This window comes from Heptranchias perlo, unplaced genomic scaffold (assembly GCF_035084215.1).
Source record: "Heptranchias perlo isolate sHepPer1 unplaced genomic scaffold, sHepPer1.hap1 HAP1_SCAFFOLD_60, whole genome shotgun sequence".
NCBI classification, from domain to species: domain Eukaryota; kingdom Metazoa; phylum Chordata; class Chondrichthyes; order Hexanchiformes; family Hexanchidae; genus Heptranchias; species Heptranchias perlo.
Window position 1 is genome coordinate 3961921 of NW_027139623.1, and position 22186 is coordinate 3984106.

General features: G+C 43.9%; 1 protein-coding gene across 1 annotated transcript in view; it reads right to left on the bottom strand.

The window, feature by feature from the left end:
* Nucleotides 1–20451, bottom strand: part of LOC137316795 (Fc receptor-like protein 5) — a 30328-nt gene extending 9877 nt beyond the window's left edge. Inside the window, exons 1-6 of the mRNA XM_067980636.1 lie at nt 20369–20451; nt 14757–14789; nt 5167–5460; nt 4121–4414; nt 2122–2415; nt 701–994 (exon numbers count right to left, since the gene is read on the bottom strand). Of these exons, the coding sequence (XP_067836737.1) occupies nt 701–994; nt 2122–2415; nt 4121–4414; nt 5167–5460; nt 14757–14789; nt 20369–20426 (1267 nt within the window). The 5' untranslated portion in view covers nt 20427–20451. The remainder of the gene's footprint in view (nt 1–700; nt 995–2121; nt 2416–4120; nt 4415–5166; nt 5461–14756; nt 14790–20368) is intronic.
* Between the last annotated feature and the right edge of the window lie 1735 nt (nt 20452–22186).

Genomic DNA, 22186 nt, shown 5'->3' on the forward strand with positions numbered 1-22186 from the left:
AAGGCAGGTATATGGAGTTAGGTCACAGGTCCACCGTGATCTCATTGAATGGTGGAACAGGCTCGATGGGCTAAATGCCACCGCCACTTGCTGCTTCCTGATATGCAACATCTTCTCCTGCAAGAAAGTGTGACGCGTGTCTGGATGATGTGCCTGTCATGGTTGAATAGCTGCCAGTGTGTGTGACCAGTGAGTTGTTAGCTTGCGCTAACTCCTATACTAAAATAGCGTCTGGCGCATGTCACTCTGGAAACGTGCGTGAGCATCCAAGACGCCATCTTGGATATCGAAAAGGCCGTGTAGGGCCGAAACAATGGGCGCTACACAGCCCAATTTAGCGCCCGAACCCTCCCCTTTCCGCCGGGCGTGTTCGTTTAAAGTTATTCTCCAACTATCACCCTGGGTTGTGAGGTAAAATTTTAGTCGGGATTGATATCACAAATTTCTGACAGTGGAATATAAATCCGTCTGAGGCGGCGGCCTGAAACGGGCGATCGAGCACATTTTATACTCCACAGATTTTAAACACACCCAATTATCATTTCCATTGAAGTCAATGTAAAGATAAACCGGAAGAGATGAGAAACGCTCTGCCGATTCACTATCGTCCATTCGACGATAACGCATTGTCATAATCTACCCCTAATGCTGTTGAATAGATATTTCAACAATCTCTGCCCCTCCCGCCCCTTTCACTCACCTGCGATAGTGACCGTCACAGCCTCGCTGAGCTGGGACCAAAACTGCCTTCTATTGACGGAGGTTCCATATTGACAGTGGTAGCTCCCTCCTTGGTCTGTTCCGGTGACTCTGAATGTTCCAATGTTGTCCTTTGTGATGATTTGATGAGAGTTCAGAAGTCGGCGATCTCTGTAAAAATGGAAAGATTTATCGGGATAGTCTCCGGCCACGGTGCAGGTAATGGTCACCGTCTCTCCTTTCAAATACACGCCACTTGGTTGATCAGGGGATATCCGTGGCTTTTTCGGCGTATCTGTGGTAAAATAAATAGAAAGAACAATTGGAAATGGATCTGTGGATTAAGTTACGGTGGAAGTTTGGGAACTCCATACCGATTGTGCGGTGTTGAGTGGAAATGTTTGTATCGGCGGCTGAGATTCGACAAAACGGGAATTGACCATTCATTAGTGGAATCAAACTGAGGTGCGAGAGAAAAGAAATCAGTTTGTGGTTCTATTTACAAAATCAGGTTTTAGTCCTGAAATTACACCCTGCGATACGAGGGGAACATGGACAATGCGCTGATTTGAAATTCCCATTCTTTGTCATTTAGGCTATGGTGCAAACCGGATATCAAAGAGTGAACTTCTCTGCTGAACCGTGGAGATTGGAACCTCAAATAAAGGAGGGAAGTGATGGTCGATTTTTTATTTATCATTCTTGGGGATGTGAATCAATGACATCACTGGATCTGAATATCGGATCGGGCTGATATCAGACGACAGGTCCGATCCCGCCCGTCTTACACAACTGCCCGTGGCGGATTTCTAATCAATTTTTACTGAGACCTGTCAGGAGCAGAGCGCCGATACTTTGTGAATATTAAGCAATGTTACAGAGGCCCTGTTTGGAGCTGAACGTAGAGTTCCTCCCTCAGAACATTAAACACTGTTAGAGAGAACATATCACGAGCTGAGCGCAGATTCCCTCTCTGACTATTATTCGCTGTTGCAGAGACCCTGTCAGGGGTTGAGCGCAGAGACCCTCACTTTGAGCATTAAACAATGTGACAGGGGCCCTGTCAGGGGTTGAGCGCAGAGGCCCTCACTCTGAGTATTAATCACTGTGACAGGGACCCTGTCAAGAGCTGAGCGCAGAGACCCTCTCTGTGAATATTAAACACGGTTACAGAGACCCTGTCAGGAGCTGAGTGCAGACACCTTCCCTGTGAATATTAAACACTGTCGGAGAGAACTTGTCACGAGCTGAGCGCAGAATCCCTCTCTGTGACTATTAATCACTGTTACAGAGACCCTCTCAGGGTTTGAGCGCAGAGACCCTCACATTGAGTATTGAACACTGTTACAGAGACCCTGTCAGGAGCAGAGCGCAGAGACCCTCACTTTGATATATGAACAATGTATATTCCCCTTCACTCACCCGCTATAGTCACCGTCACAGCCTTGCTGCGCTGGGACAGTAGCCGTCTTGTTTTGACGTAAATTCCATATTGGCAGTAGTACCGCCCTTCTTGGTTTGTACCGGTAACCGGGAATGTTCCGCTGTTGTTCTCAGTGGTGATTTGACCAGAGTTCAGCAGTTCCTGCTCTCTGTAAAAGTGATATGTTTGATCGCGATTTTTTCTGCTCACGGTGCAGGTAATGGTGACCATCTCTCCTTCTACATACACACCACTCCAAAGATTAAGAGATATCCCTGGCGTTGTTAGCGGATCTATGACAAAATAAATGGAAAGAACAATTAGAAATGGATCTCTGGCGTTCCCTTGTACACTGGAAGGTTGGAGACTCAATAACGATTGAGCTGTGTTGACGGGAAGGGTTTGCATCGCTGACTGGGGTTCTACAAACGTGGGATTCTGGATTTGTTTCACAAGAAACACCGAAAGACTTGCATCAATATCGCGCCTTTCACCATCCCAGGACTTCCCAAAGCGATTTACAGCCAATGAAGTACATTTGAAGTGTAGTCACTGTTGTAAAGTAGGAAATCAATTGGCAGCACCACAGCTGGGGTTCTCTTTCCAAACTTGGGGTTTAGGCCAGAAAATGTACTTTGGGATACGAGCGGAACAAGGAAAATGCTTGATTTGAAATTCCTATTTCTGCTAATTTAGCCCAGGTGAGAACGCAGATAGAAAGAGTGAACTTCTCCGTTAAACCGGGGATTCGCATTTCAGATAAAGGAGTTTTTTGGTGTGGCCGAAATACGTTCTTATCATTACAGAGGTGGCCGTCACAGGCAAGGCCGGCATTTATTCCCATCCCTTGTTGCCCTTGAGAAGGTGGTGGTGAGCCGCCTTCTTGAACCGCTGCAGTCCGTATGGTGAAAGTTCTCTAACAGTACTGTTAGGTCGGGAGTTCCAGGATTTTAACCCAGTGACAATGAAGGAACGGTGGTTCTTGTAAAAATCAGGATGGCGTGTGACTTGGAGGGGAACGTGCAGGTGGTGTTGTTCCCATGTGCCTGCTGTCCTTGTCCTTCTAAGATGGTGGAGGTCGCGGGTTTGGGAGGTGCTGTCGATATAGGGAAAGCCACAACGTATTTAAGTTAAAGCAACCCCCAAAACAGGTTCATTTTTAAAATCTCTGCACGCAGTTGCGGGTATCAGACTGAAAATTTGCAACGTGACAAGAGCAGCCAGTCTGGCAGAGCCTCATGAGGTGACTCTACACTCAATGGAGTTAGAACCCCGGCGCTGTGCTCTTATTATAATATTAAATTGTTCGCTCTGTTAATTGAGACCTGTAGGGTGTAAAATTGGAAATCAGGAACAGAGGTCATGTAATAATATCACACAACCTACATTGTTTTGTTTATCGAAGGTCTTGCGTTCACATCTTCATATTTATTCTCTGGCCAACTGCTGAAATGAACGCCATCACCTCTGGAATTCTCCAGTTCCTCAGCACGGAGTTAAAAAGGACAATTTTAACACAACCGGCATTGTGGGAGTTGGATAAGTTCTGTCGACCGCCCGTTTAAAACTCTGACCGATTTTACGCTCCATTAAAGTCACTTGGGGCAAAATCGGGAAGAGTTTAAACAAGTGGCAGACTCGAAACCGCCTCTTTTCCGCCGGGCGTGTTCAGTTAAAATTATTCTCGAACTATCGCCTTGGGCTGTGAGATGAAGATTTAGTCGGGATTGATATCATAATTTCTGACAGTGGAATATAAATCCGTCTGAGGCACAGGCCTGAAACGGGCGATCGAGCACATTTTATACTCCACAGATTTTAAACACCACCCAATCATCATTTCCATTGAAGTCAATGTAAAGAAAAACCGGAAAAGATGAGAAACGCTCTGCCGATTCACTGTCGTCCATTCTACGATAACGCATTGTCATAATCTACCCCTAATGCTGTTGAATAGATATTTAAATAATCTCTGCCCCTCCCGCCCCTTTCGCGCACCTGCTATAGTGACCGTCACATCCTCGCTGTGCTGGGACCATAACTGCCTTCTATTGACGGAGGTTCCATATTGACAGTGGTAGCTCCCTCCTTGGTCTGTTCTGCTGACCGTGAATGTTCCAATGTTGTCCTTTGTGATGATTTGATGAGAGTACAGCGTTTGGCGATCTCTGTAAAAATGGAAGGTTTTATCGCGATAGTCTCCTGCCACGGTGCAGGTAATGGTAACCGTATCTCCTTTCAAATACACGCCACTTGGTTGATCAAGAGATATCGCTGGCGCTGTTAGCGGATCTGTGGTAAAATAAATGTAAAGAACAATTAGAAATAGACCAGTGGACTAAGCGTACGGTGGAAGTTTGGGAACTCCATACCGATTGTGCGGTGTTGAGGGGAAATGTTTGTATCGCCGGCTGAGATTCGACAAAACGGGAATTGACCATTCATTAGTGGAATCAAACTGAGGTGCGAGAGAAAAGAAATCAGTTTGTGGTTCTATTTCCAAAATCAGGGTTTAGTCCTGAAGTTGCACCCTGCGATACGAGGGGAACGTGGACAATGCGCTGATTTGAAATTCCCATTCTTTGTCATTTAGGCTATGGTGCAAACCGGATATCAAAGAGTGAACTTCTCTGCTGAACCGTGGAGATTGGAACCTCAAATAAAGGAGGGAAGTGATGGTCGATTTATTATTTATCATTCTTGGGGATGTGAATCAATGACATCACTGGATCTGAATATCGGATCGGGCTGATAACAGGCGGCCGATCCGATCCCGCCCGTCTTACACAACTGCCCGTGGCGGATTTCTACTCCATTTTTACTGAAGAACGGGCGGTCGAGCATCTGCAGCTCATTTTATACTCCACCCGTTTTATACACCACCCAATTATCATCTACATTGAAGTCAATGGAAATAAAAATCAGGAGATATGTGAAACAGCCTGCCGATTCACTATCATCCATTCTACGCGAGCGCACAGTCAAAATCTACCTCTAATGGTGTTGAATAAACATTTTCCTAATCTCTGCACCCCTTCACTCACCTGCTATAGTGACCGTCACAGCCTCGCTGATCTGGGACCATAAATACCTTCTATTGACAGTGGTTCCATATTTACATTGGTACCGCCCTCCTTGGTCTGCTCTGCTGACCTTGAATGTTGCAATGTTGTCCTTTGCGAGGACTTGATCAGAGTACAGCGGTGAGCTACCTCTGTAAAAATGGAAGGTTTTATCGCGATAGTATCCGGTCACGATGCAGGTAATGGTAACCGTCTCTCCTTTCAAATACACCCCAGTCGGTTTATCAGGGGATATCCTTGGCGTTGTTATCGGATCTGTGGCAAAATGAATGGAAAGAACAATTAGAAATGGATCTGTGGATTATGTGTACGGTGGAAGTTTGGTAACTCAATAACGATTGCGCTGTATTTTCGGGAACAGTTGGAATCGATGGCTGAAGTTCCACAAAACGGGAATTAACCATTCATTAGTGGAATCAAACTGAGTTGCGAGATAAAAGAAATAAGTTTGTGGTTCTATTTCCAAAATCAGATTTTAGCCCTGAAATTGCACTCTGCGATACGAGGGGCACATGGAAATGCGTGGATTTGAAATTCCAATTTCTGGTCATTTAGCCTGTGGTGCAAACCGGATTAAAAAGAGTGAACTTCTCTGTTAAACCGTGGAGATTAGAATCTCAAATAAAGGAGGTAAGTGATGGTGGGCTCGATTTCATCATTATCATTCTTGGGAATGAGAATCAATGACCTCACTGGGACTGAATATTGGGCTGAGAGCGTGCTGCACCGTCACATGTCCCGTCTTTCAGATGAGACGTTAAACCGAGGCCCCGGCTGCCGTCTCAAGTGAATGTAAAAGATCCCACGCCACTATTTCGAAGGAGAGCAGGAAAGTTTTCCCTGGTGTCCTGAGCCAAATATTTATCCCTCAATCAACACCACTAAAACAGAATATCTGATCATTATCACATTACTGTTTGTGGGGCCTTGCCGAGTGCAATTTGACCGTCGCGGTTCCTGCATTATAACAGTGACTGTACTTCAAATGTATTTCATTGGCTGTAAAGCGCTTTGGACGTCCAGAGGTCATAAAAGGCGCCAACTAAATGGTACTTCCTTCTTTTATTCAAAAACTGTGGCTGTTTTCCTTGTAACAAAGGAGAATGGGGGTAATTTAGTGGCCGTTTTTAAATTTCAGAAGGGTTGGAACCGAGTATAGAGACACAGGCGGTTTCCGGGAGTCCGAACGAGTGGAGATTGATCAGATATAAATGGTATTTCGGGCAGGGAGCAGGAGGGACATTTTAAAGCAAGTGTTGCGAGGCTGTGGAATGAAGCAGAGACCATGTCAACATTTAAGAATAGGTTCGATCGACGGTTGAAGGGAATTGGGAGCAGAGCACGCACATGGGATTAGGGCTATTGCTCGTGTGGAGGATAAACACCAACACGAAGTGGTTGGGCCGAACGGCCTGTTTGCGTGTTATAATTTCTCCATAATTCTATCCTCGTATTCCCCCAGCAACCGACTGGAATCAGAAAAGCAGAATTGCAGCTGTCTTGCACATTTTAGTTTAAGAATCTCTGCGAAGGGAAATATGTTAAACGTGCATAGAACGTTAGTTAGACCACACTGTGTACAGTTCTGATCTCCATATTACAAATAGGGTATCCATATTACACTGGACAGGTGCAAAACGATTTAGTAGGATGATTCGAAAGCTGAGAGATATACTTATCAGGAAAGATTGAACTGTCTGGGACTCTTTTCTCCAGAAAACAGAAGGTTTAGGGGTGACCTGATAGAGGTCTTTAAAATTATGAAGCGATTTGATAGGGTAGACGTAGAGAAAATGTTTCCACTTGTAGGGGAGACAGAAATTAGGGGTTATAAATATAATATAGTCACCAATAAACCCAATAGGGGATTCAGGAGAAACTTCTTTACCCAGAGAGCAGTGAGAATGTGGAACTCGTTACCACAAGTAGTAGTTTAGGCGAATAGTATTGATGCAATTAAGGGGAAGCTGGATTAATATATGAGCGAGAAAGGAATAGGGTGGAGGAGGCTCTTGTGGAGCATAAACGCCGGCACGGACCTGTTGAGTCAAATGGCCTGTTTCTGTATCCAATTTTTTTAAGTCTTCCCATTGGCTCTTGGTTACAGCATTCTTCTGGTACCGTGGTTAACTCTGATTAACGATTCATTCCCAGGTGTTTGCCTTTAAAATAATTAATTGATATTCACACTCTAAAATCAATTATCCAACTTTTAATTTGCAGTTGTGGCGATGTTATCCAAATGGAACAGAGTGACAGAGAGGAATGAAACATAGGAGTAGAAGAGAAACAGTGAGAAACAATGCGAGAGAATCAAGGAGAAAGTGAAAGAGGGTTATCAGCGAGACTGGATAGGAAGATAAAAAGAGAGAGCGGGCGGGAATGAGTGACAAGTGCAATGAGACAGTGGGACGAAAGAGAGAGTATGAAAAAGAGAGGCAGCAAATAAGCAAAGAGCAATGAGAGAGAGGGGGTGTAGTGAAATAGGAGAGGTAACTGGAATGAAAAAGAAATGGAAAGAAGAAGTGAGAGGGAGAAAGAGAGAGAGAAGCTGGGCCTTTGACCCCTCCCTCTGTCGCTGATTGGCTCGCCGAGCTAACAAACTGCCTTGCACAAGAAACTTCACCCAACTTGGTTTTGGAGCTACGACAAGCCGGTTGTCCCTTTAACTGAGAATTTAGGAGGAAATTCTTCTCACAGAGAATGTGAAAGTCGCTGGCAGGCGGAGTGGTTGAAGCAGGTGGCAGTGATGCATCAAAGGGGGGCTAGATACATACACGAGGGAGAATGGAACAGAGGGCTGTGGGGGCAGGGTGGGGAAGCGGTCATTAAAATGTGGGATATAAACCCTGGCATCGACCAGCAGGAGCGAATGGTCCGATTCTGTGCTGTACATTCTATCTAATTCTATGTAATCAGCCCCCTACAGAGCGCTTCGAAATGAAAGCCAGAGTAATATTAAAGCTGTGAATATCTTTGGAAAGTTTCGGCCGAACTCCCATTGTTTGAAAGTAATGTGATGTGTGAAAATGCACATTTCTGAGATGACTGGTACTCCAGCTAATTCCCCCGCCTGCCTGTCAGGGAGTGAAGCTTTTCTGACGAAAGGGAAATATGACATTGTCTCCACACTACAATAAAGAAGGAAAACCATCGATGTTAGATTGTCATTTTCAAAATATTTAGTTGCTTATCACTTTTCAGTGTCGATTTTATGTGATTCGGCCCGCAACACAAAAGTTCTGCCCAAGCCCAAAAGGGATTGAGAACAGTGATCATCTTTTGTGTTAGCATTACTGACCGACAGATGGCGGTACTGCACGTTTTTTCGGGCATCTGAAGTTGAAACGGAATAAGAATATAAGACCATAAGAAATAGGAGCAGAAGTAGGCCATATGGCCCCTCGAGCCTGCTCCGACATTCAATAAGATCATGGCTGATCTTCAACCTCAACTCCACTTTTCCGCCAGCTCCCCATGTTCCTCGATTCCCCTAGAATATACAAATCTATCGATCTCGGCCTTGAATATACTCGTGATGTGGAGATGCCGGTGATGGACTGGGCTGGACAAATGTAAGGGGTCTTACAACACCAGGTTATAGTCCAAAAGCTTTATTTGAAATCACAAGCTTTCGGAGCTTTCCTCCTTCGTCAGGTGAGTGTAAACTCATTCACTCACCTGACGAAGGAGGAAAGCTCCGAAAGCTTGTGATTTTCAAATAAAACTGTTGGACTATAACCTGGTGTTGTAAGATTGCTTACATTCTTCCTTAGGGAAGGAGACCAAAACTGTGCACAGTACTCCAGGTGTGGTCTACCAGAGCCCTATAAAATTGCAACAAGGCCTCCTTACTCTTATACTCCAACCCTTTGCAATAAAGGCTATCATACCATTTGCCTTCCTAATTGCTTGCTGTACCTGCATGTTAACTTTCTGTGATTCATGTACAAGGACACCCAAATCCTTCTGACTACCAACGTTTCTTAGGCTCTCACCGTTTAAAAATATTCTGTTTTTCTATTCTACCTACCAAAGTGAATAACCTTACATTTTCCCACATTATACTCGATCTGCCACCTTCTTGCCCATTCCTTCAACCTGTTTATATCACTTTGCAGCATCTTCGCGACCTCCTCACAGCTTACTTTCCCACCTAGCTTTTTGTCGTCAGCAAACTTGGATAAATTACATTGGGTCCCTTCATCAAAGTCTTTAATATAGATTGTAAATAGCTAATGCCCAAGCACCGATCCTTGTGGCAGCACACTAGTTACAGCCCGCCAAACTAATAATGAAATGTTTATCCCTACTCTCTGTTTGCTCTCTGTCAACCAATGCTCAATCCACGCTAAAAAATTACACCAATCCCATGAGCCCTAACCTTGTGTAACAGCCTCTTGTGTGGCACCTTATCGGATGCCTTTTGAAAATCCAAATATACAACATCCACTGGTTCTCCTTTATCTACCCTGCAAGTTACATCCTCAATAAACTCTAATAGACTGGTTATATACGATTTCCCTTTCATAAAAACATGTTGACTCTGCCTAATCATATTATGATTTTTTTAAGTGCCCTGTTACTATGTCCTTAATAAGAGATTCCAGCATTTTCCCTACTACTGATGTCAGGCTAACTGATCTATAGTTCTCTGTTTTTTCTCTCTCCCTCCTTTCTTGAATAGTGGGTTTACATTTGCTACCTTCCAATCCACAGGGACCGTTCTCGAAACTAGGGAATTCTGGAAGATAAAAACCAATGCATCCACTATCTCGACAGCCACCTCTTTTAAAACCCGAGGATGTAGGCCATCAGGTACAGGGGATTTGTTGGCATTTAGCCTCATTAATTTGTCCAGTACTTTTTCTTTACTAAACATAATTGCTTTAAGTTCCACACTCTCATTAGACCCTTGGTTCCACACTATTTCCAGTATGCTTTTCGTGTCTTTTACTATGAAGACAGATAAAAAGTATTAATTTAACGTCTCTGCTATTTCCTTATTCCCCATTTTAATTTCTCCTGACTCTGCCGCTAAGGGACCCACGTTTACATTCGCTAATCCCTTTCTCTTTTACATACTTGCAGAAGCTCTTAAAATCTGTTTTTATATTTCTTGCTAGTTTACATTCATACTCAACTTTCTCCCTCTTTATCAATTGTTTTGGTCGTCCTCTGCTGATTTCTTAAACCCTCCTAATCCTCAGGCTTACTATTTTTGGCAACATTGTAAGCCTCTTCCTTTACCAGTAACCTTAACGTGTCTAGTTAGCTACGGTTCGATCACTTCTCCCATGCAGCTTTATTCCTCAAGGCAATGTATATTCGTTTAGAATTATCAATTGTTTCTGTAAATGTTCGTCATTGCTTATCCACCATCACATCTTTTAATCTAATTTCCCAATCTACCTTAAGCAACTTGTCCCTCATACTTACGTAATTGGCTTTGCTTAAATTTAAGTCCCGAGTTTCAGATTTAACTACATCACTCTCAAACTCAATATGAAATTCTATCACATCTTGATCACTCTTCCCCAGAGGATCCTTACACATAATATTATTAATTAACCCTGCCTCATTAAACAATACTAGATCTAAAATAATCTTTTTCCTATTTGGTTTCTCGGCATATTGTTCCAGAAAATTGCCTCGAATGCATTCCATTAACTGTTCTTCCAAACGTCTTTTGCCAATTTGGTGTGCCCAGTCTGTATGAGGATTAAAGTCGCACACGATTATTACATTACCCTTGTTACATGCTCCTCTTAATTTCCTGATTTATACTTTGTCCAACACTATAACTACTGTCAGGAGGCCTATAAACTACTCCCACCAGTATTTTCTGTCTCTTGTTCTTTCTTAGCTCCCATACTGATTCTACATCCTGATTTTCTGAGCTAAGTTCCTCTCTCACTATTGTCTTCATTGCATCCTTTATTATCAGGGCTACCACACTCCACAACCCCCGCCACAAACTTTTCCATTTTGACAATCATTTCTAAAAATCAAGTACCCTGGAATATTTAGTTCCACGCAATGGTCACCCTGCAAACTAATGTTGGATAAACACGCAAAACGGTTGGAGGGACCACTCGGTAGTCTCACTATTTTGTGAATGAAAATAAAAGTCTTTGCGTTCTCTTGGGTTAGGGCGAAGGAACCGGATCTCGTGGACAAGCCGAGTTCAGAGAGGACATGGCGGGAAATAGGAGAGAAATAAAGATGAAATTCAAGACTAGGGCTAGGGGAATTAGAAGTAAGGTTTCGTTTGTTGGGCGCTGGGAAGGAGTGGAAGCAGCATAGGCAGCTGAGCAGATGGCCATAGGAGTAGAGAGGTCACCAGAGATCGGCGGGTGATGGTTGGGTGGGGGCGGAGTTGGGGTGGTGGTGGTGGGGATGTGGTCGTGAATTTGGGTAACAGTGTTTATATGGAGAGAGAAGTTTCGAAGGTACACGTGGGCAGTTAAAAAAGGCTAGAGAGGGACATAGAGGCTGACATCGAGATTGAAACCACCGAGGACGAGGAGTCGCTCAATGAACAGTCTGAGGAAGGAAATCTTGGTAAGATAATCGGGTGGGACTGGGTGGTGGGGGTGGGAGGGTAGGGGTCGGTAGACAAATACAAATTATGGAGCGGTCAGAAGGGTGGATCACGATGAGGTGATTGAAGCAAGAGAAGGTTCCAGAGGAGCAGGAGAAAAGCCTAAGGTGCCATTAACGATTAGGATCACAGTGCTATCACAGCGGCGTTGGTGAGACGTGTGGTGGTGGGATACGTGGTGGTGGGATATATGGTGGGACATGTGTTGTTGGGACATGTGTTGTTGGGGCATGTGGTGGTGCTGTCATATGTGATGGGACACATGTTGTTAGGAAAAACGTCGGTGGGATACGTGGTGGGACATGTGTTGGTGGGACATGTGTTGGAGGGACATGTTGGAGGGACATGTGTTGGTGGGACATGTGTTGGAGGGACATGTTGGAGGGACATGTGTTGGAGGGACATGTGTTGGAATGTACAAGCCGCTAGGGAGGCTTTAGTAAGTGATAAGATGTTGCCATTGTGAGCCAAGACTCAGTCAAAGACAGTTGGTCAACGCAATCTTACAAACATCCACATGCATGGCCAGGGCCTTGCTCGTGAGTGAAGCATCATTCTCGATGGAAATTGATAGGGGTGCTGGTTGATCAATTGAAGAGACCAAGTTGTTAGTAGAGGGTCGGGTGAGTGTGATAGTAAGAAAGATTGGGAGATTAGACCTCAGGGGAGCGATGGGTGGGAAGATCAGCAACAGAGGAGGGGGGTGTTGCTGGCCGTATGAAACGATTGACAGAGCTCTCGATGGGCTTTTGGAGAATGCCAAGAGTGACACAGAGAGCAGCTGTGGACTAATTCACGAGGAATTCAAGCCTGGGACAGTAGGAGTTTTGGAACGCCGAGAAGCAGTGATGTGTTGGGATAATGACGATTGGGGAGGGTTGAAGTACCCAAGAGGGAAATACAGATCATAGAGAATCAGGAAAGGGATCTGGGGTTGATGACAGATTTATCCTTCAACTCATCTAGCCAATGCCTGGCTCATGCAAAGTGTTGAGATTTGAATTACTAACAAAACGAAACGCAGGATAGATCAAAAGAAGTGATGTTAACATTAAGTAGAACATTTGTCCGGGAAAGTGCATGGAATTAGAGACAACCTATTGACATGGGTAGGGAATTGGTTAGAACGTAGGAGACAGAGAGCAGGGATAATGGGTATGCATTCCAATTGGCAGGATATTGCTAGTGATGTCCCCCAGGGATCTGTACTGGGGCCTTAGAATTCACTATATGTATAAATGGCACAGATGAAGAAATCAAGAGCCCTATATCCAAGTTTGCTGACGACATTAAGTTAGGTGGCACAGTAAGTTGTGTAGATGGGAGAAGACAATTGCTAAAGACCTGAGAAAGAAAGATCAGGTTATTTTCTAAATGGTGAGCAGCTAGGAACTGTGGCGCAATGGTGAGATTTAGGGATCCAAGTATAGAAATCACTAAAAGCTAATGGACAGGTACAAAAATTAACTTAAATGGCTAATGGAATGTTAGCACTTATCTCAAGGGGGCTGGAATACAAAGTATTGGAAGTTATGCTATAGTTATATAAAGCTCTGGTCAGATTGCATCTGGAGACACTGCATTCAATTCTGGGCTCTGCATCTCAGGAAGGATATACTGGCCTTGGAGGGGTTGCAGCGAAGAATAAGCAGAATGATAACAGGGCAAAAATGGTTCATTTATGAGGACAGGTTGCATGGACTAGGGTGAGTATGGAAGATTAAAGGATGATCTAACCGAGATGTTTAAGATGATTAAAGTATTTGATAGGGTAGATAGAGAGAAACCATTTCTTCTGGTGGGAAGAGTCCAGAACAAGGAGGTATAACCTTAAAATTAGAGCTAGGCTTTTCAAGGGTAATGTCATGAATCACTCCTTCACACAAAGAGTAGTGGAAATCTGAAATACCTCCACAAAATGTTGTTGAGGCTGGGGCTCAATTGAATTCGTCAAAACTGGGATTGATAGATTTTTATTAGGCAAGGGTATTGAGGGATATGGAACTAAGGTGGGTAAATGGAGTTAAGATTCAGATCATAGAATTACATAGAATTACACAGAATGTACAGCACAGAAACATGCCATTCGGCCCTACAGGTCCATGCCGGTCTTTGTGGTCCACACGAGCCTTGTCCCTCCCCACTTCATCAAACCGTATCTGCATATCCTTCCATTCCTTTCTTCCTCATGTGTTCAACTAGCTTCCTCTGAAATGCATCTATGTCAGTTGCCTCAACTACTCCCGGTGGTAACGAGTTCCACCTTCTAACCACACCCTGGGTTCTCCTGAATTCCCTATTGGATTTATTAGTGACTACCTTATATTTCTGAGCAATAGTTCTGATCTCCCCCGCAAATGGAAACACCATCTCTACGTCCACCCTATCAAACCATTTCATAATCTTAAAGACCTCTATCAGGTCACCCCTCAGTCTTCTCTTTTCCAGAGAAAAGCGCCCCAGCCTGCTCAATCTTTACTAATAGCTATAACCTCTCAGTTCTAGAATCAGCCTAGTAATTCTTTTTACGCTTTCTCCAGTCCCTCCATGTGCTGTTTATAATATGGAGATCAGATCTGTTCACAGTACTCCAAGTGTGGTCTAAGCAAGATCAGTCATGGTCTAAAGGAATGGAGGAATAAGCTCGAGGGGCCGAATGGTCAACACCTGTTCCGATGTCCCTATGTTCCACCTGGAGTGCTGTTTGCAGTTTTGTAACCCACGACAGAGTAAGTGTATAGATGTACTGTCCATAACACGGACATATCCCATACTGCCTTCGCAATGACAGCTGCTGAGATGCAGACCTGTATTACTGCTACGAATGACAAAACACGATTGGTTACAGTAATCAAATTCATTTACATAAAAAACAACTGAATGCTTCAGCAGTCAAGAAAATTAGTTATTGAATTTCATTATTTTAGAGAAAAACGTCGACACTAACCTTGAGAAACACTCTGCCGAGCCCCAAAGATAACTAAAAGGAGAAAATATAAATTAGTTAAATGAACACCAACACCTTTAGACGATCAATACAACAAGCTGATTTTCGTGAATTGTTTTATGGATATTTATCAGTGTGATTGCATTGGTGGCATTTTGGTCCGTTTCGGTTAAACTCCCACTCCAGAACTTGAGAGAGTTCCAGATTTCCACTACCCTTTGTTTGAAAAAGTACTTCCTGCTTTCACTCCAATTGGTCCAGCTCTAATTCTAATACCATGCCCACTTGTTCTCGATTCCCCTCTATAACTGAATAAAATCAATCGAGACGTCCCTTTGTAAAACATTCCAATTACCCACGACAAGTATCAAAAGGTGCCCTTGGGCCTAATGACACAAAACCGGATGAAAACTTGTTCAAAAAACATGAAGGGCCCATTTTGTGGCTGAGTGAAACCGTCACTGATTGACAAGGGAAAGCAGCTAGTGTGGAGTGTGTGTGCAGACACTGTGTATCTTTACAGATCTTCACATGCGTCCACATCACGAAACAGAATTGCAATGCAGGCGTCGGAGCTCCAATATGGAATAGATGGATGCATTAACGGTGGGAATTGAGATTTTAAAAATTGGAGATGATGGGGTTAATGCTGAGCATAACGGACACAAAACAACGTGAAAAGTTCTTCAAAATGCACAAAAGCCCCGTTTTGGGACTGAGTGAAACCATCACTGAAAGATAAAGGAAAGCAGCTGGGTTGGGTGTGTGTCCAAACATTGTGCATTTTTAAAGATTCCCACATCTCCACACCATGAAACAGAATTGCAATAGAAGTGTCGGAGCTCTATTATGGGATGGATGGATGGAAGCATTAACGGTGGGAATTGATATGGAAACATCGGGGATTAAAAGCTTCATGCTGAGCCCAACGGGCAACTGCAGCACTGAGTTTATTGAGGACATTAGTCTCCACCCACTGTACAGTTTAGCAAGAGGAGGACAGTACCTAAGGAAACTGACCATTCACAATTTCAGCTGGTTTGGGGCCCGGAATGGAAGTTGGGTAGTCAGCTGTTTACCCCGAATAAGGTCAAGGGAGCAGGAGGTGGGTCGAATGGGCAAGCTCAGCTCGGAAAGTACATGCGTGGAGATCGGAGGGAAACTCGAAAAAGGCTCAGGATCAGGGCTGGGTAATGGAGGAGCCTGAGGAGAGGTTGGACCTGGTGATATTGGGACTTGTGGGATGCAGCAGATGCATCTGAATGGATGGTCTTAATCTTAGTGACTTCAGTTATGTGGAGAGACAAGAGAAACTGGGATTGTTCTCCTTTGAGCAGAGAAGGTTAAGTGGAGATTTAATAGGGGTGTTCAAAATTATGAGGGGTTTTGTTCGAGTGTGTAGTGAGAAAATGTTTCCACTGGCAGGAGGGTCGGGAATCAGAGGATACAGAATTATGTTAATTGGCAAAAGAATACGAAGGAGATGAGGATAAATTTTGATATGCCACAAGTTTTTATGATCTGGAATGGTGGTGGAAGCAGATTCAATAGAAACTTTCAAAAGTGGATTGGATAGAAACTTGAAAAGGGAAAGAATGCAGAGCGATGGGGAAAGATCAGGGGAGTGGGATTAATTTGACAACTCATTTCAAAGCTGGCACATGCATGCCGAGCCAAATGGCCTTCCTCTGTGCTGTAAGAATTCATGAAGTTCACTCGGTCATCGTATTTGTTGTTGGAGGAGAGTGTGGAGGGGGCTGGGAAAGAGATTTATGGAGATTGTGTGTTGTGGGCAAAAGAAGCTGGAGGTTATCTTTGGTCCCCAGGGTCATCCTGGAGCAGCAGGCGGTTTTCAGAGAGGACATCGTGCTTGTTCTAATTCTGGGTCAGCCATATCTGGTGATGGATGGCTAAACCAGTGGTGATCCAGATATGCTCAAGTCTGCACCCCTTGGAATTAAACCAGCAGGAACGACCAGGATAGAAGAGAGTAAACGTTTTACTCGGGGCAAAGGCATCAACGGTTGAAGAACGGGAGTGGTTGAGAAGTTACACAGCCGCAGAAGTATGATGACAAATGGCGGGTCAAAGTCCAGGCAACAGGGAGTGTGAAAGTGTTTATTCCAAAGTTGGAATGCAGAAGTAATTCGATTTGAAGTAAGTAAGGAGATGTGGGTTATGATGGTTGCAAGCAAGTGACCGAGGCCTTGGCAGTGTACAACTCTGGGCACCACACTTTAGGAAGGATGTCAAGGTCTTGGAGAGGGTAAGGAGGAGATTTACCCGGATGATACCAGTGATGAGGGACTTCAGTTATGTGGAGAGATTGGAGAAGCTTGGGTTGTTCTCCTTAGAGCAGGTAAGTGTAAAGGCAGACCTAATAGAGGAATTCAAAATAATGAGGGGCTTTGATAGAGCAAGTAGAGTGAAATTGATTCCGCTGGCACGTGGTCTGTAATCAGAGGTCACAGATTTCAAAGAGTTGGCAAAAGAACTAGAGGGAAATGAGGAGAAATGTTTACATAAAGAGGTTTGCGAAGATCTGGAACACAATACCTGAAAGGGTGATGGAAGCAGATTCCATAGGAACTTTCAAAGGGCAATTGGACATGTACTTGAAGGGGATAATTTGCAGGGTTATGGAGAAAATAATTGGGGTGTGTTACTAATTTGGATAGCTCGTTCAAGGAGCCAGCATAGACTCGATGGGCCGAAAGGCCTCGTTCCACGTTGTAAGATTCTATGATTCTATGATTCTTGTCAACTTGAAATTTTAGTAAGCAATGAGAAGGATATTGGCAGAGTTCAGGAGGACATTGGTAGATTGGTGAAATGGGGAAACACAGGGCAGATGACATTTAATGTAGAGAAGTGTGAAGTGATGTATTTTGGAAAGAAGAGTGAGAAGAGGCAATATTACCTAAATGATCAAATTGCACAGCGGGAGCATTAACAGAGAGACCTGGGTATTCACATACACAAATCTTTGAAGGTGGTCGTTGGAGATTAAACGTTAAATGCCAACCCTCCTGCCAGTGGAAACAGTCTCTCCCCAACTACTCGATTAAAACCTTTCATTATTTTTTTCTGAGCAACGGTCAGCAGTAGCACTGTGTTTGTTGAAGGACATTAGTCTCCACTCACTGTGCAGATCTATATCTCAGTGATGTGGTCAATTGCAGCACACTGAAGGAGGAGGTGGAGTCTAAATAATGAGTACAGAATGGTGTTTGAACTCACTGGGAACCGATACTTTTACAAACAGTTTACTCATTGTTACAAATGTCACAATTCGGGTGAACGGTATGGAAGGAGGAAGTAAATTGAACATGAATAAGTAAAGAATCTGAAAATATTGCAGGCAGAATTTAACAGTGATATCAAATACTTAGAACGGAAGCCAATGGTTTCAGCTCAGAAGCGCTTCACCTCGGACAAAGAGGAAGTTTAACCGCTGACAGTAAGGACAGTCAGCAGAACAAGAATGTGTTTAAACACACTGAATGAAAATTCATTGTGCCAATCTTTCTGATTTTCTTCCAACCGATGGTTATATTCATTAATTCTTTGAAAGCTACCACTATTCGAGGTGCAGTAACGGATATATTCTCAGGCATTCATATATTAATAAAATACAATTCAAGGGACTTAAAATGAATAAAAATATTTAATATTGCAACTAACATCTTCGAAGCTTTCATTAAGGGGATCTATTTAGGGACAACACTCAAACAGAATGGGAACCACTGACAGTAAGAACATTGTAGCAGAACCAAGAATGTGTTGAAATATATTGAATGAAAATACATTGTGGCAATCTTTCTGATAGGCTTTTAACCGAGTAATTAATTAATTCTTTGAAATCCACCCCTAATAGTGGTGCAGGAGCACACTGATTATCAGGCATTCATTTATTAATAAAATTGAATTGAATTCACTTGAAATCGATAGAGATGTTTAATATTCCACCTAATATCTCCTAAGCTAGCAATAAGGGGATATATTAGATTGTGCCCCCTTGTTCTCCATTTCACCACCATAACTGAATAAGGTCTATCGAGAGGTGTAAATTTGTAACTAAATTCCATTAATCCATGGTAATTATCAATCGGTGCCCTTGGGTCTAATTACAAAAAACAGCATGAAAAGTTGGAGATAAGGGGTTAATGCTGAGCACAACTTGCAGCTGCAGCACTGTGTTTATTGAGGAACATTAGTCTCCACCCACTGTGTAGATCTGTATCTTCGTGACATCCAGCACACTGAAGGAGGAAGTTGAGTTAGGAGAAATTCCGAGAGCTGAATGCCGCCTGAGTTATTCACCAGAAACATTTATTCGTACAGACAGTACACACATGCACATAAATATCACAAAACACCTAAAATCGAGATGCAAGATGGAATAGAGAATGAAAAATAAGCAAGCAAACTGAAAATGGCCAGTACTGAAGAGAACAGTAAGAGCAGTTGGCTTCATAGCGGAAGAAAGCGGTTTCAACTCAGAGGAGGGTTAGTTCAAAGAAAGAGGAACTTAACCTCTGACAGAAGGAACAATGTCTCAGCACCAACTGAATAACTATAAATATATTTACTAGATTATCCACTGAATGTGTTCAAATTTTTCTTCTCCCTTTTTTCTCTCTATCTCCCCCAAAGAGGTGTATTCACGAAGGGAGTTGCTCAGGGCCGCCCTCCAATACCCCACCGCATTATCTGCTCATGTCTGAGTGCAGGGGGTTGATTGACCTGAGGTCAGCCGTGGTGACCCCTGGATAACTGTACCCTCCTAACGCGCATGCTCACTTCCAAGCATGGAACATATGGTATCATAGAATCATGGAATCAGAGAAGGTTACAGCACGGCAGCAGGTCATTCGGCCCATCGAGTCCGCGCCGGCTCCATACATGAGCAATGAAGCTAGTCCCACTGCCCCGCCAGAAATAGCAGGGCTCGTCCGAGATGCAATAAGATGCGATAAGGCGACACTTGGCCGATATTTCATTCAATGGCTTTGGGGCACTGAGCCCACTGGTATCGCTGCTATCACTCATCCCCACCCCGCACCCCCCCTCCCCGCCCCTTGATGGAGATCAGCAAACTCAGTGGATGTTGATTGTTGAATTTTCCTTTTATATACATCTTACTCCTACACTGTAGACAGTAACTGGGCAATCGAGAGACCAATATCTCCCCTTTTCACCCCGTCTCAAGGCGCCTCATGGGAGCGTTATCAAACAAAATGTGACACCGAGCCGCTAAATGAGATGTTAGGTCAGGTGACCAACAGTTGGTCAAAGCTGTAGGTTTTAACAGACAGATTCTCAAAGATTCAATTGTCAAAGAAAAACTAGCTCCGAGATACTTTAATACCGATATGAAGAGAGATTGTCCCCTCTCCGTTACACTCCCCTCACCGTTACCCGCAGAGAATTCAGCACAAGCAAGCAACCGCTCTGAATGCTTTCCAATGTCGAGGGCTCCACGCCAAATTATGAGTTGCTTTCATCCACTGAGATACCGGAGTTCGGACACCGCCGGGTTCAGTCGCACTCTCCCGCTGACAGTTGCCAACTCAGACCGGGAATTGGTATAAAATTGTTTCACGACTCACCAAACAGCAGTAAAAAGCCGGTTGTATCCATTTTCGAAGAAGTGCTACTTTGAGGCATGAGAGCTGCAAGGAACGGCGACAGAATCACTTGCTCCAACTCACAGAAGGACAAACCCGGAAGGGTTGAGAGACTTGAGAGCGGATATGGAGGATGGATGGGAATGAGTTGGTCCCCACAATTAAAGCAACAGCACCGAGTTTTTTGCAACCTGAAATAAGATGTGGTTTGGAACATTGCAATGATCCAATATGGCGGCCTTTGACTATTAGACGGTGATCATAGGATGAAGGGGTTAGAATGGACCATTTACCCAGAACAACACCGTAAATCATTTGTGTTCAGTTAGAACGATTGCTCCCATCATGGTCAGGATCTCCATTGCTGGGAAGGGACTGTGTCCCACTTCAGGCACTCGGTGTCAGCATCAAGCACCCAAAATTCAGGCGCAGCAAAATGTAACAACAAAGTGCCTCAACCCAAACCTCGATCATTGCTTTTCTATTTCCCAAAACAGCCCTCCCGTGGGCTTGTTTAGTGAAGTGTTTTCCTTATTACATTACAGACGATTAAAAATAAAACTGGAACATCCAAACCCGGTAGCAATTTAGTTCCACGGGTGTCTGGTACAATGAATATAGATGGATATGTTCAATGTTACTCTGATATTGAGTTGGTTTACTCTCTCATATCGCCCTGGTAACGACTGTGAGAATGAAAATACCACCTCCAGCTTTCTCCAACCGCCAATTTCAAACCGTTTCTCGACAATAGAACCAAAACACAGCGCTCCGCAAAAACCCTTACAGACTCGGTCTTCATATTCACGGATTCCCAGAAGCCTGGAGCTTTTAAATAAACCCCTTACAATTAACAGTCAGTAATATTCCTGCCTAAATACAGTCCCTTCGATAACAAGTCAACCCGCCTCCTTCCATTGCAGTCCCAGACCCGATTCTATCTCCCCACACATCCCCTCGCAGACGGGTTCAGCAGTTTACAAACACCTTATTCCAGCTGATTTGGAGAATCTCGTGTGTTGGTGTTTGAGTTGTGGCGCAGAATTTCTCCGCCAGTGTTACCGTCTCACAGAGACTCTCGCCCTGAATCTGTTAAAAAAAAATGAGCATGAACTGGGACTGGAGCCGAACACATCCCCAGTTACTGTGAGGCCCGGCCCGGACATCTCATTTTCTCTGTTTTATATCAGACGGTCTCCCACCTTCATGTTCAGCACTAGAGAGAGACAAACACACACTGTCAGTCTTACACTTCCAATCAGTGTGTCTATATCACACTTGCCAATAGTATCCAACATACGTATACAGCTCCAGAGAGAGAGAGAACGACAGACATAAACAGTATTTGTTCCAGACTGATCTGTAAAGTTGCGTTTTATCCAGAAAGATCCCGTTGGAGAGACAAAAGATGCGGTCTCATCTCTCACTGTTATTGTACCAGAGACAGGCACGCATTTAATCCCACACTCAGGGACAGTGCAGAGAGTGACAAAAACAATGGGCGACATTTAACCCTCTTTTGCCTGTTCTACCATCTGCAGTTATGCAGCTCAGGTCCTTTTGGTATTACTCTCAGTGACCGAGAGTTTCACTCCGGTTAAGTTAATCTGTGACTTTTACTGTCAGATATGAATCCCACACGGTCCCAACAAACACACCGACTCACTCTTACCTCGGATGTTTCTCCAGGATTGGTTTGAGAAATCATCGCATCAGTTTTATCAGTAAAGGGGCCAAGAATGAACAGAATCCATAGGTTCATTTCAGAACCGCTCACTTTATCTCTGAAAGAGTCTTTAC